General features: G+C 36.3%; 1 protein-coding gene across 1 annotated transcript in view; it reads left to right on the forward strand.

Annotated features, from left to right (window-relative positions):
- The window catches only part of Slc9c1 (solute carrier family 9 member C1), a 64924-nt gene that overhangs the window by 17407 nt on the left and 34792 nt on the right, over positions 1-12725 (forward strand). Inside the window, exons 7-11 of the mRNA XM_047565052.1 lie at positions 1955-2098; positions 3168-3342; positions 6930-7011; positions 8233-8399; positions 10707-10832. Coding sequence (XP_047421008.1) covers positions 1955-2098; positions 3168-3342; positions 6930-7011; positions 8233-8399; positions 10707-10832 — 694 coding nt within the window. The remainder of the gene's footprint in view (positions 1-1954; positions 2099-3167; positions 3343-6929; positions 7012-8232; positions 8400-10706; positions 10833-12725) is intronic.

Consider the following 12725-nt stretch of genomic DNA (forward strand, 5'->3'; position numbering starts at 1 on the left):
CCCCTGAAGATATTCTTTCCCTTGTGTTACTTATAAACTGTGGTGTGTTTCTCACCTGCACACTGGGATTACTGAGTCTGCAGTTGAGGTAGTTGATCTTTCTGCACCTCAAAGTCATTTCTAGGTCATTCTATCTCCTACTCCAGAAGAGCTCAGTTTTGAAGTTCATGCCTTCAATTTACACCACCTGCTGCAATCAAGTTACACACCTGGTTATCTCTAGAACCCTGAGCCACACTCTCCATTTTGTGGCAATTTTGGCTCCTGCCTCTCTTTGACCGTCTCCAACATTTCTCCATCACTGATCTCCTGGTGATGTCAATATCCATTCAGTTGATCCTTATACTCTTGGCTTTTGGTTCCTGAACCTTCTCTCCTTCAATGAGTATGTCTACCACGCTACTTCAGCCACCCACTTCCATGGACATATAAATAAACACTATACAATCTCATTTCAAGACCCTTGCTATTCCTCAAACATGCCTCCTCGCATGCTCCCCTATTTGGACTTCTGTCTTCATGTTTCCACTCTTGGAATGGAAACATACTGGCAGAAGTGGCTGCCTCACTTCTTTTATGCTTCTATTCATATATTACCTTGTTAGAAAGAAATTCCCAAAATTGAAACCACTTTCTTGCCAGATTATTATTCCTTTTATTCCTTTTAAATTGCCCTCTCCAGAATGCCCAGTCCATTATCCTCCTTCTAGACTATTGGCTATTCAACACTGGACAATAAAATAATACAGATGTTTAGATGTACTAGAATCAAAATCCATGAGAGTACAATCATAGGACTTAAATAAATTTTAAAAACTTTCCCCATAATCTGAGCCTGGTGGTGCAGGCCTGTAATCCCAGTGACTCAGGAGGCTGAGGCAGGAGGATTGCAAGTTCAAAGCCAGCCTCGGTAATTTTGAAAGGCCCTGAGAGATGTAATGAGATCCTGTCTCAAAATAAAAAAAACTTTAAAAAGGGGCTGTTGATGTGGCTCAGTGGTTAAGCACCCCTGGGTTCAATCCCTGGTAGGGGAAAAACAAACAAACAAACAAAAAAAGCACGTGTTCAACTAGTGGGACCGTCCATAGGACCCAGGCGAAGGGTGGCTTCCTTCTTGAAGGAAGGTTGCTCAGCTCAGCAGGTGTGACTGCTCTTCTTATTACATGATCACTAAGTACTGTATTATCTTATCATGACATCTTATGAGGGCTTATTTAAATTTTTTTCTTATAGATTTGTATTCTTCACTTGCCCTATAGTTTACTGTGTTGCATATTTGGAATTTGCTAAGAGGATTGATAGTGTTCTCATGGCAGGCACACAAAATGTGTGAGGTGATGGATATGTTAACTAGCTTGACTGTGGCGATGATTTCTTTGATATTTTGAGGTTTATTTTCATGTAAATATCAAATAATCTACCTGAAAAATACACAATTCCTATTTTTCAATTATTCCCCATAAAGTTGGCAGGGAAAAAAGATGCACATCTTCCGAACACCAGCTAGATTTTACGTGACGACTTAGTTCTATCACTTCATAAATCAGACTAGTGTTTTAGTATTCTATTTAAATGTAAATGAGTTTCGCTTTCCTAAAAGAAATGAGGATTTTACAATCAGCATTTTCAAGTTGCATCAGTGATGATAACTAGATGCTTGAGTTCCGTCACACAGCATGACTACACCTGAACATTTCTTTCAGGTACAAAGAAACAAGAAACACCCCAGTTTACACACACAAATTGGTTGGAATTGCTTCAGAATCCTTTGTTTACTTGCCTTAGTGTTCCTTTCTTTGTAGTTCAACTTTAAGCTTTATTGTGTGTTGATACATGTCATATTCATGTTTATTTGATAATGAATGGCATAATAAGTCTTACTGGTAAACTGTTAAAAAATGTCAGATTAATTATAATTAAGTGTATTTTTAATTTTTTTTTTCTGAAAATGCAGATTCTGGAATTGTCTATCTTTTGTTGCTTTTCTTATGGTGTTTACCTTTCTTGGAGTTTTAATTCCTGCACAAACATATTTATATGTATCATTTTCTGATATATATTATTCACTAAATATCTACTTCACTCTGATTGTTTTAAGGTAAGAATGTGATTTGAATTTTTCCATCTATAGGCAACAGAAAAAGTCTAAAATTATTTTTTAAATAATAATATTTCATACCTTAGATTGAACAACTGACTCAAAAATTTCAGTTATCAGCAAATAATGCTCAGAAGTTTTCTCAGTTAAATACTTCACAAAATTTCTGAAAATTAGGAAGAAAGAAAACACATCTTTCACAATCTGTTAAGATTATAGGGGCAACCCTGTTAATATTTGGCATCCAGTGTAACTTTTCCTGTGAGGTTTCAAAAAGTTAAGTACATATCATAAATAAAAATCTTGTCTTTTTGCTAAAATATCTAGCAATTTCTATAAATTAGAATTGGAAGTAGTTTTTAAGATATTGTAAGGAAGCACTCTTATAAATGACTTGTCTCCTCAAATAATCTTTGTAGCCCTTCTTTGCAATTTTAAGGGGCAGACGAGTCTGCCCACAGTTGACACAGAATAGCAAAATCCACTGTAACTGGAGACTCACAGCTCCTCACTCAAATTGCTAACGTTCCACTTTCACCTAGGAATGTTAGTTGGGTTGCTGACATCAACTCAGCTCCAGCCAAGTAAGTGAAAATTGGTCCCAAATTATCGGATAAAATTAGTGTAAAACATAGGAATGATAGGCGCCTGAAAGAAGAAATAGAAAAATATTGACTAATGTTGGACAGGTTCAGCAATGCTGAAATCTAGGAATATAAAGACAGGACATTTTCTTCTCATTGCTTATTTACTGAATTTTATTTCTTGTTGGGATGTAGATTATAGTTTTTTTCCACCTGAGAAAGCACCACTCAAGAGTGATGTGAAATGACCCTACTGCTTGTTTAGTAGAAAGAAACAAAGAGAACAATGTCATTCTCTGGGCATGTCTCTCTGTGGGATACATTCTGCCTTCCTCTGATAGCATGTCAACCGTGTGTGAAAGATGGCTCATTTGTTTCAGTGTTAGCATCTCCACAGGGAATAGATTGGAATAGAATAGAGGGAAATGGTAAGAAATTTCTATGACAAGAAAGAATAATGTTTGAAAAATTGTTTTATCTTCCAGACTTCTGGTTTTTATAATGATGAGTCCCCTTCTGTCTCGACTTGGTCATGGGTTCAGCTGGCGCTGGGCATTCATAATGGTCTGGAGTGAAATGAAAGGGACACCAAACATAAGCATGGCCCTTCTGGTGGCCTACTCGAACTTTTCTGTTGGAACTGAAAGGGAAAAATCTCAAGTAAAGAAAGCTTCAGTTTCTTATCTGAATGTTCTATAAAAAGTGTTGCCATGTGTTCAAAATATGGTTTTGCAGTAAAATAGCTCAACACCACTTGGGCAAGATTAGAGAGAAACTGGGTCACTTTCAGCAATGCTGGGGGATACAAATGCATTGTAATTGGGCTGGGGTTATGGCTCAGTGGTAGAGCTCTCCCTAGCATGCCTGAGACCCTGGGTTCAAGCCTCAGCACCACATAAAAATAAAAAAGTACTGTGTCCACCTACAACTAAAAACTATATTAAAAAAAAAAAAAAGCATTGTAATTGTTAGGCATGGTATCTCTAAGGCCCCAGACTCTGTCCAACAGCTCTCCCTCTACTGCATTTCAAGGCAGGATAATTGCAAAGAGTTCTGTAGGAAATTTTAACACATGTGCCATTTCCATTGTGCATGCATATGTTTTATATAAATCTAATGTGTAAGGGGAAGCATATAAAGGTAATCTTTATAAGTCTAATTAAATGATAGCCCAAATATTTAAAGATACTAAATCTTTTGACTGCTTTAAAAACCAAATTATCTAACTTTAAATGATCTTCATCTTCTTTTCAATCTATTTTCATCTATTTGAATAATCAGAATCAATGTGACCAATGTGATGGTGAACACGGCACATGCATCTGGGTTCTAAAATGTTTAGTTTAGCTGGGATTTGTTGTGTGGCTATCATAAAGGTTCTTCATTCCCACCCCAAAGGTCAGTTTCCTCCTTCCAAAACAAGTAATAATAATACCAGTGGTTTGCTAGTAAGTGCTCAACAAGGACATTTGTGTATGGGGGGGGTCCTAATTTGTAGTATTTGCTAATTTCTGTTGTGTATTCACTCTCATCAACAGAGCATCAATCTGCCCATAAACTTCCTGAAAATTTAATGATCAGCTCTCATGAGCTGGTAAGAATCAAATCTAGCACACCATTATCTCAAAGGATTATTATGAGAAATGAAAATTATACATAAAATGCTTAGGACATTATCAGATTATAGAAGTTTTATTTATAATAATAAAAACTGAAAGCAATTCAGAGATCTTTCACCTGGTTCAAATATACTGCTGTGTGCTGCTCAGCAATGAAAAGGACCAAGTTATTCATACAAACTATTGATACCTTTTGAATCTGGAGAGAATTATGCTGAGTAAAAAAGTTGATCTCAAAAGAATAATATTAGCTGATTCCAATTGTATAATATTCATTAATTTCAAAATTATAGGAATAAAGAACAGATAAGTAGTTGCTGGTGGTTAAAGAGAGGTAAGAGCAGGAGGAAAGTGGAGGGGACTATGAAAAGGTAGCAGGAGGAAAATCCCTAAGGTAATGGAGCTGTTCTGTGTCCTGACTGCACTTACATCACTGTGCTGCTTATCTTAGTACTTTAGCTTTGCTTAACTAGGTAAATGGTACACAGGAACTCTCTGTGTTATTTTGTTGATTTTTTTTCTTTTTCTTCTCCCCCTCCCCAGTACTGGGGGTGAAAACCAGGGTCCCTCTGCCACTGATCTACATTGCCAGCTCTTTTTATTTTTTATTTTGAGGTAGGGTTTCACTAAATTTCTAAGGCGGACCTCGAACTGTAGATCCTCCCAGTCTAGGTTTCCAAGTGGCTGGGACTACAGGCATGTGCCACCACCTTTAGCATTCTCTGCATGATTTCTTTAAACTATAAACGAATCTACAATTATCTCAAAATAAAAATGTTAAACCTTAAAAAGAAAGAGAGAGAGATGGGAAGATAAAGATTGAGAGAGAAAAATGAAAACTACCTGTCTTAGTAATCAAAAAGGGAACATGGCTATAAATGACACAATTATTAAAAGAATAAGTGGAAATTTTGCACAACTTTTTGTCAAGAAATTCAACTTTTCACATGGTTGAACTCCTAACCACCCCTGCACACACACACACACACACACACAGGATGAAATTACCCAAACTGACACACAGAAAAAAAAAAAAAATCTGAATAGCTCTATGTTTGTTAAAGAAATTGGATATTTAAATTAAAATGTTCTCACAGAGAAAACTAAAAGCCAGATAACTTGATTGGCAAATTCTACCAAACAAATAAGAAATGAATAATTCTACCCAAGTTGTTTCATAAAATAGAAAAGGATGAAACACTTCCTTAACTGGTTTTATATGACCAGATCACTCTGGCCATAAAGATATTACATCATAAAGATATTACAAGAAAAACTAATCTACTCACAAAATATGATTTTAAAAAATTCCCATAATATTTACCCAATAAAATCTAAATGTATATACGAAGAATAATATCTTAGGGTTAAGTAGGTTTTATCCAAATATTTAATGTCAGTATTCAAAAATCAATTAAAATCATCCCATATAATACAACAATAAAGGAGAAAACCCCTGTAATCATCTCCACAAGTGCAAGACATAGCATTTGACAAAATTTAACACATAGTCATAAATTTTAAAGAACAGAAAAACTTTCTGTGAAATAGAATTTGAAGAAAATCATCTTAATCTGATATAATATATATATTTTTTTTAGTCTAAAACTTATATGGCACTTAATGGCAACATACTGTATGCTTCCCCCTAAGTTTGGGAACAGAGCAAATACATGTGCTTTCTTTACTTCTATAGAACATTGTCCTCAATGTACTGTCCACTGCAATGGGGGGAAGGCACAGAGATTTGTTTGTATTACATAACCACTAGAACTAATAAGCAAATTTAGTAAGATCATGAGATGCATGTGCAGTATTCAGAACTAAATTTTTTTCTACATGCAAACAACCATCAAAAACATAAAAAATAGGGGCTGAGGGTATAGCTCAGTAGTAGAGCATCACTTAGCATACCCAAGGTCCCGAGAGAGAAAGAAACTTGAAATAATAACTAAAATAGCATCAGAAGCATGACATAAGAATAAAAATAATAAAATATGTATGTATTAATTACCTATGGCTATGTGACACATGATCCTCATATTTTAGCTGCTTCAAAGAAGAAACATTATTTTGATTTCTGTGAGTCAGGGATTAGCTGGATGCTTCTGATCTAGTTTCTCACATAAACTTCTATTTAAGCACAAATTAAGGGGTCAGTCATCAAAAGGCTCAACTGAGGCTGGGAAATCTCCTTCCAAATCCACATGCTTGGCGATTGGTAAGATTCAATCCTTTTTAGGCAGCTGGACCAAAGGGCCTTGGTTTCTTGATGGACTTTAGCCGGAAGCCTGCCATAGTTCCTTGTCACTTGGGTCTCTCCATAGCTCAGTTCATAATTAGGTAGCTGGCTTCTCTCGGAATGAGCAAACAAGAAAGCTAGAAAGAATACTTCCCCTAAATAGAAGCCACAGTTCTGATTTTGGTTTCATTCTCAAACATGAATGAAGTATGCTCAGGAAGATAGAATCTCTGGAGTGCTTTCATCATACTTGTCATACAAATTCCTTACCTGCTTTAAGTATCTATTAACATCATAAAGTCTAGCCTAATTTACACAGGAAAAGACAGAATATATTATAATAAACTATCCTGAATACTTACTTTGTATATTTTTTTGAATTCTAGGTACTATTTCATGGAGTGTCAGTATGTTTAATTCACTTAATTATCAATAGATTTATTTTGCCAATGGCAGTTACTAAACTAGGTAAGCCTTACTATTTACTATTCTTAGTGAAGAGAAAATTTTTCTAAATATGCTAATGAAGTACTACTAAGAAAAAGTCCATATAAAGATGACTCAATAATTCCTAATTAAAGGTGAAATTAAGTCTCTACATAAAGGTATATTAATGGCTCAGGCCAATAAGCTTGTTTATTTAAAAGGATTAGTGATTTACTTTAGTGTAGCTAAATTAATAGTATAAATCTATTTAATTATTCAACAACTTTACAAGCCTCCCAGATGGTTGGCACTACTCTAACTGGTAGTATTGCATCCTGAAGACAGAAAAGATTTCTGAACTGAAAGATCTAATATTGAAATAAAGAGAAACAAAACAGTAAACAAGTCAATATCAGAATCATATGTGCATCAAAATAAACAAAACAAATATGAAATAAAACAGACAAGACGGTAGATGCCAAATTCCTGAGGAAGCTAGAAACTGGGGGTGTTTAAGGACAGAAAAATGTTTCAGGTATTGGATCTTAAAGAATAATGCAAATAATTCCTCACATGTGCTGCAATGGCTTATGCACCTATGGAAGCTAGGTGCCACATCTGTAGTCTGAATGCCTGAGTAAATGGTGTAAGTTTCAGCCTGAGCCCAAAGGCAAGAGAAGACCAATGTTCTAGCTTCAAGACCATCAGGCAGACAGAGAAAGTGAATTCTCTTTTGTGTTAGCTTTTTGTTCTTCCCAAGCCTCCAAGAGACTGGATGAGTCTCAGTCACATTGGAGAGTCTACCAATTTAAATGTTATTCTCATCCACAAGCACCCTCACAGACATACTTAGGATATGGTTTAAATAAATATCTAGGCACCAATCAAGTTAACACATAAAACAATTCATCACACCTCTGTTCTTCTGTTTACTCATCTATCAAACCGGGGAAAAAAGGACTCACCTAAAAAGGTGTTCAAGATAACCAAAAATCTTAATACACACAAACAGCCGATGCAAGCTTTTCAGCATAGAGTAAGCACCCAATAAACTTTAGCTCTCATTGTCATTATTGTATCTCAACTTTTTGTAAGAAGGAGTAGGAAAATTAAAAAAAATGTTGGCATTCCTATTATTAAACAATTTATATTGACTCTTGAATGTTCAAAATCATTATTGAGAATAAGAACAAAAGTAAACTTTATAATCTATCAAAATGGTGGTGTTCCTGTTGTTTATGAAATGTGCTCTTGTCATTGAAGGTCTTCGTGATGTCACATCAACAAAATATAAAACAGTTTATTATACTTTTCAACATTTTCAAGAGTTAACCAAATCTACTGCATCTGCACTCAAATTTGACAAAGATCTTGCTAATGCTGATTGGAACATGGTTGAGAAGGCAATTATTCTTCAAAATCCATATGCAGTAAGCATGTTATATCTTTCTATTTCCAAAAACTAGATCTAATAGCCACTAAGTATAGATTGTTATAAATATTAATTCATGACTTTACATATTTGTAATTGACAGAGAAGTTGTATTGGTTATTCCTTATTTACCATAAAAGTAAGGCGGGCATCTTGAGAAATTTAGTGATCACAGTGGGACAAATAGAAGTCACAACCCCTTTGAATACACATAAAATTATATCGTAAGTTCAAAAAGAGAAACAGCATATTGGAGCTACCTTTAAAAGATAACATAAAAAATAGGAGAGTGAGCCTTAGAAAATGTTTTCTTTTTGACCAGATTGAGAGTGGACAGTGTTATGTTCATTTGCTTATTTAGTGTTTATTTAGGCAATTTATATATACTAAGCATTTGGTAGACCCTAGTTCACGATTAATTAATTTTTCAAATATAAAATAGAATTCAAAGTCAGTAGCATGAATTAACTGTTAGTGAAATATAACCCTCTATTTGTGAGATATGCTTTAGAATCTCTATGGTAATACTCATTTAGAGTACTCAGCACACCAAGAAGTCACGGTTTCTATAAGGGGAAACAGTAAACATTGTCTGAGGTCTTTTCAAAGTTGGTGCTGTTTTTCCATGTCCTGTCATAACAGGTTTTTATTGCAATATTTTTCTGCATAACATATTTGAGGGGTCAACTTCCAGGAGTACATTGGTAAGAAAATTAGTCTCTATGAAATAGAATTCCCCAAATCTATTTCATATTCATGAACCAGTGCTTGAAGCTCCAGATGGAGACTCAGAACCAAGCCCTGTGCTTACTTGCAGTAATCGTGCCAGGATCTGGGTGGGACAACTACCAAGTCAAATCTGAACATTTCTCCAGTAACTCTGATTGTAGTCTTTTGATGACCCTCCTACCTCAGAATCATCTGGAAAGATTATTAAAAATATTGAGTTCCCAAAATTCCTGTCCTGGAGATTCTGAAGCAGATAGCCTGTGCAGGGTCCCAAGAATATGTGTTTTTAATCCACTATGCAGTTCACTCTAACAGCTCTCTACTTGATGTTTCAGAAGGCAGTGGCATTGTCCTCTTTACCATGCAGACAGGGGGATCTCACAGTGTTAGAGATACAACACTGGCCTTGGATTAAAAAAATCCAAATATATATGCTAGCTTTGTTACTTAATAAATTGCTCTGTGATCTTGAGCAAATCATTTACATTCTATAAACTTCAGCTTTTCTTATCAGCAAATTATCCACATTCCTATCTCCTTAATGCATAGTCACCTTTTATTCTGCCTTGAGTGATTCCTTTAAACTGTGGTTGATAACTGGTTTTGAGAATTGATCAGGATTGGGATCCGTTCCCTCAGTGTTAAGGATTGAACATCTGAGAAATGTGGAGGCAAGAACAAAACAGTTTTATTTAAAGGATAAAACAGAGAGAGAGAGAGAGAGAGGTCCAAGTTGGAAGTTGGTGCCCAAGGAAGTGGGGGTGTCCTGCTCCTTTTATAGATTTTAGATTTCCTCTGTTCTCATGCTCTCTCCTCCCTGCATCCTGCCTACATGATTCAAAAGGTGAGCCAAAAGGTGAAGTGATTCAAGGGCAGGAGCAAAGCTGCCCAGGGGTACAGGCAGGAAGGGAGCTGCCCCAGGGGCATTTATTAACAACTCTTTATTGGGAGGAACAGTTCCCTGGAGGAAGGTGGCAACAGGTGAGGAGGAGGGGAAGTGTCCTGAAGATATTAGCATTTTATTTCCTTTCCTTTTGAACCAGCCCTCATCTTCCCAACTCACCCCTCATTTGTTACTTACACTGACTGTCCTTTTGCCCCTGGCCTCATGGTTGTCCAACTATGACTGAAGCAGAATCATTGAACGAGTTTGTAGCATATCACTGCCTGCCTTTCCCGGTTCTGATTTGGTGAGTCTCAGTGGTCTGAGAATGTGCATTTCTAACAATTCCCAGGTGCGGCTGCTGTTACTAGGGGACCACATGAAAGTACTGGCTTAAAGTATGATCATTCATGTGACAACTTTTATAAACTTTTAATAATGCCATGTAAAAGTAAATGTATAAGATATAACTCCTTTTCCTAAATCTGGCAACTATTTTACCTTTAAGCGTTATTGAGCAAATGGTGAGGGCATTTGAGCAAATGAGAAGCATAAGAACATTTTTCTATATCTACCAGATTCTCTGTCATTTTTTTTAAACCAAACCAGACTGAGTATTGCTTGGGTTTTAAGCTAAATGATGCATTCATATTCACGTATTATTTGTTGCTTTTTAATTTGTGTTTTACTTAGTTAAAGCAAGGAGAAACAACAGAACATCAGAAGGTGATTTGTCCAGACTGTAACAAGGAAATAAATGAGACCCTTAACATTGAAGCCATGAAGCTGGCCAACAGGCGTGTCCTATCAGCACAAATTGTTAGTACTGTTATTCTCCTTTAATATCATTTGGGGGCCTACAGTTACACTGAAAGCCTTCTTCCTTGCTAAATACATTTGACTGTGCTCACCTGTATCACTTAATGGATTGTCTACAAAAGCAAAGGAAAGCTTAGCATTTTCTTAGAAATTTGCTTGACAAAGAAAAGGAAGCGAGGGAGGGAGGGAGAAAGGAGGGAAGAAGGAAATCTACTTAAATTAGTTTAAGTAAAAGGTGATTTATGATGAAGATTTGGGAATTTCACAGACACTAATGGGCTAAACTTCAGGTGTGTGAGACAATCAGTTCCTTGACACTGCCTTCTCTGGCTCCAATCCAGTTTTTCTTGGAAGGATTCCACTAAATCCTCTAATAAATGCAGGTAGAGGGTATCATATCTTTATCCAAATCTAGCATAAAAATTACAGACCTTCTACCGTTCAGTAGTCTACAGGACTCGGACATTGTTTTTCATCTACTGCCACCCATCTCAAATATTCATGTTGGTCTTTCCTGTTGCATATGAAACTTTCAAGTATTTATCAGCTATTCTAGCCACATGGGGGTCTTAAGTACTGTGCTCACTCAGTCTAACTTGGGAAATGGAATCTGTTAGGCACGACTGTTCTGTCCTCAGAAATAGTGCTGATGGGAAACTTTTCTCAAAATCAGTTTTGGGGGTAACCTAAATGACTTAATTAAGCAACTGAAGCAGTTTCATAAAGAATGAAGTTTCTGCCCACATAGCTGTACTCCTTCAACAAATTTTCCATTTGTACCAAATTAGGTATTGCTGCTGGCTAAGCAGTAATGTCCTCCCACATAGTTTAATGTGGGGAAAAGTCATCTTTCTTGTTCTTCCCTCTCTTCTAAATCTGATACTCCAGGGGACATGAGTCTGTGAGGTAAGTGGACAACAGCCAGTCATCCAGTTTCCCTTGGAAACCATCTCAGAGCAGCTTCTAAAACAAAGGCAAAGGGGAGGACTGTCTAAATACAGACAGAAAGAATGAGAGGGAAAAATTGTCAGTGGAAAGGCAACAATGGAACAGGCTAGACAAGCAATCAGAGCAGAACTCCAAAATAGGAAAGGATTTAGAAACAATGGAGTAGGACTAATTCTGACATAACACTGGGTGAGTCTGATCAGCCATGTGTAGCTTCCCTACGCTGCAATAATTGCTCACTTTTCTTAGGAAAGCAAAAAGGGGAAGTTTGCAAAAACTTCCTCCATAACTGTAAAAAAAGTGATAGAATAATGGAAAAGTACATGAAATCTGCTATATAATTTAGGAAGTAGAAATCGCTACTCTGTTTTTTTTTTCTATGAAACCCCTAAATCAAAACATTTTCAGTGAGAGAAAAAATAAAAGCAAAGGAGAACATGAACACCATAACATGGAGAAAATCAACCACTAACATAATGACATAATCTTTACCTGTCCAAATGTGCTATTCATGTTACCCTCAAAATCTGCAAAGTGATTCCTTTCAGATCACTTCTCAAAATGTTCAGGGTTGGCCCTTCCAGTTGCATATAGAGCCATCATCCACTTGTCACTTATCAGACCGTCCCTGAAAGCCCACACTGCAACCTTTATCTCACTTCACCTTGGGCTTGACCCAGTTCATTGTGTTCTCCCTTTTATTCCTTTGCTCCACCACTCAGATTTGTGGAGACATACATTTTGATCGCTCTCATTTCTCACTTGACTTTTCCAAATATTTACCTCCACTTCTCCACATAACATACTTGCTAGCAAATTTTCCTAATAACCCTTCTAGTGGAACTCATGACCAAAGGCTCTCCCACTGATAACACTACAACCCATTTTCCCCCCACCTTACTGTCACACATACTTTGCACATATATATATACACACACACACATA

The sequence above is a fragment of the Sciurus carolinensis genome, chromosome 9 (genome assembly GCF_902686445.1).
Source record: "Sciurus carolinensis chromosome 9, mSciCar1.2, whole genome shotgun sequence".
Taxonomy (NCBI): Eukaryota; Metazoa; Chordata; class Mammalia; order Rodentia; family Sciuridae; genus Sciurus; species Sciurus carolinensis.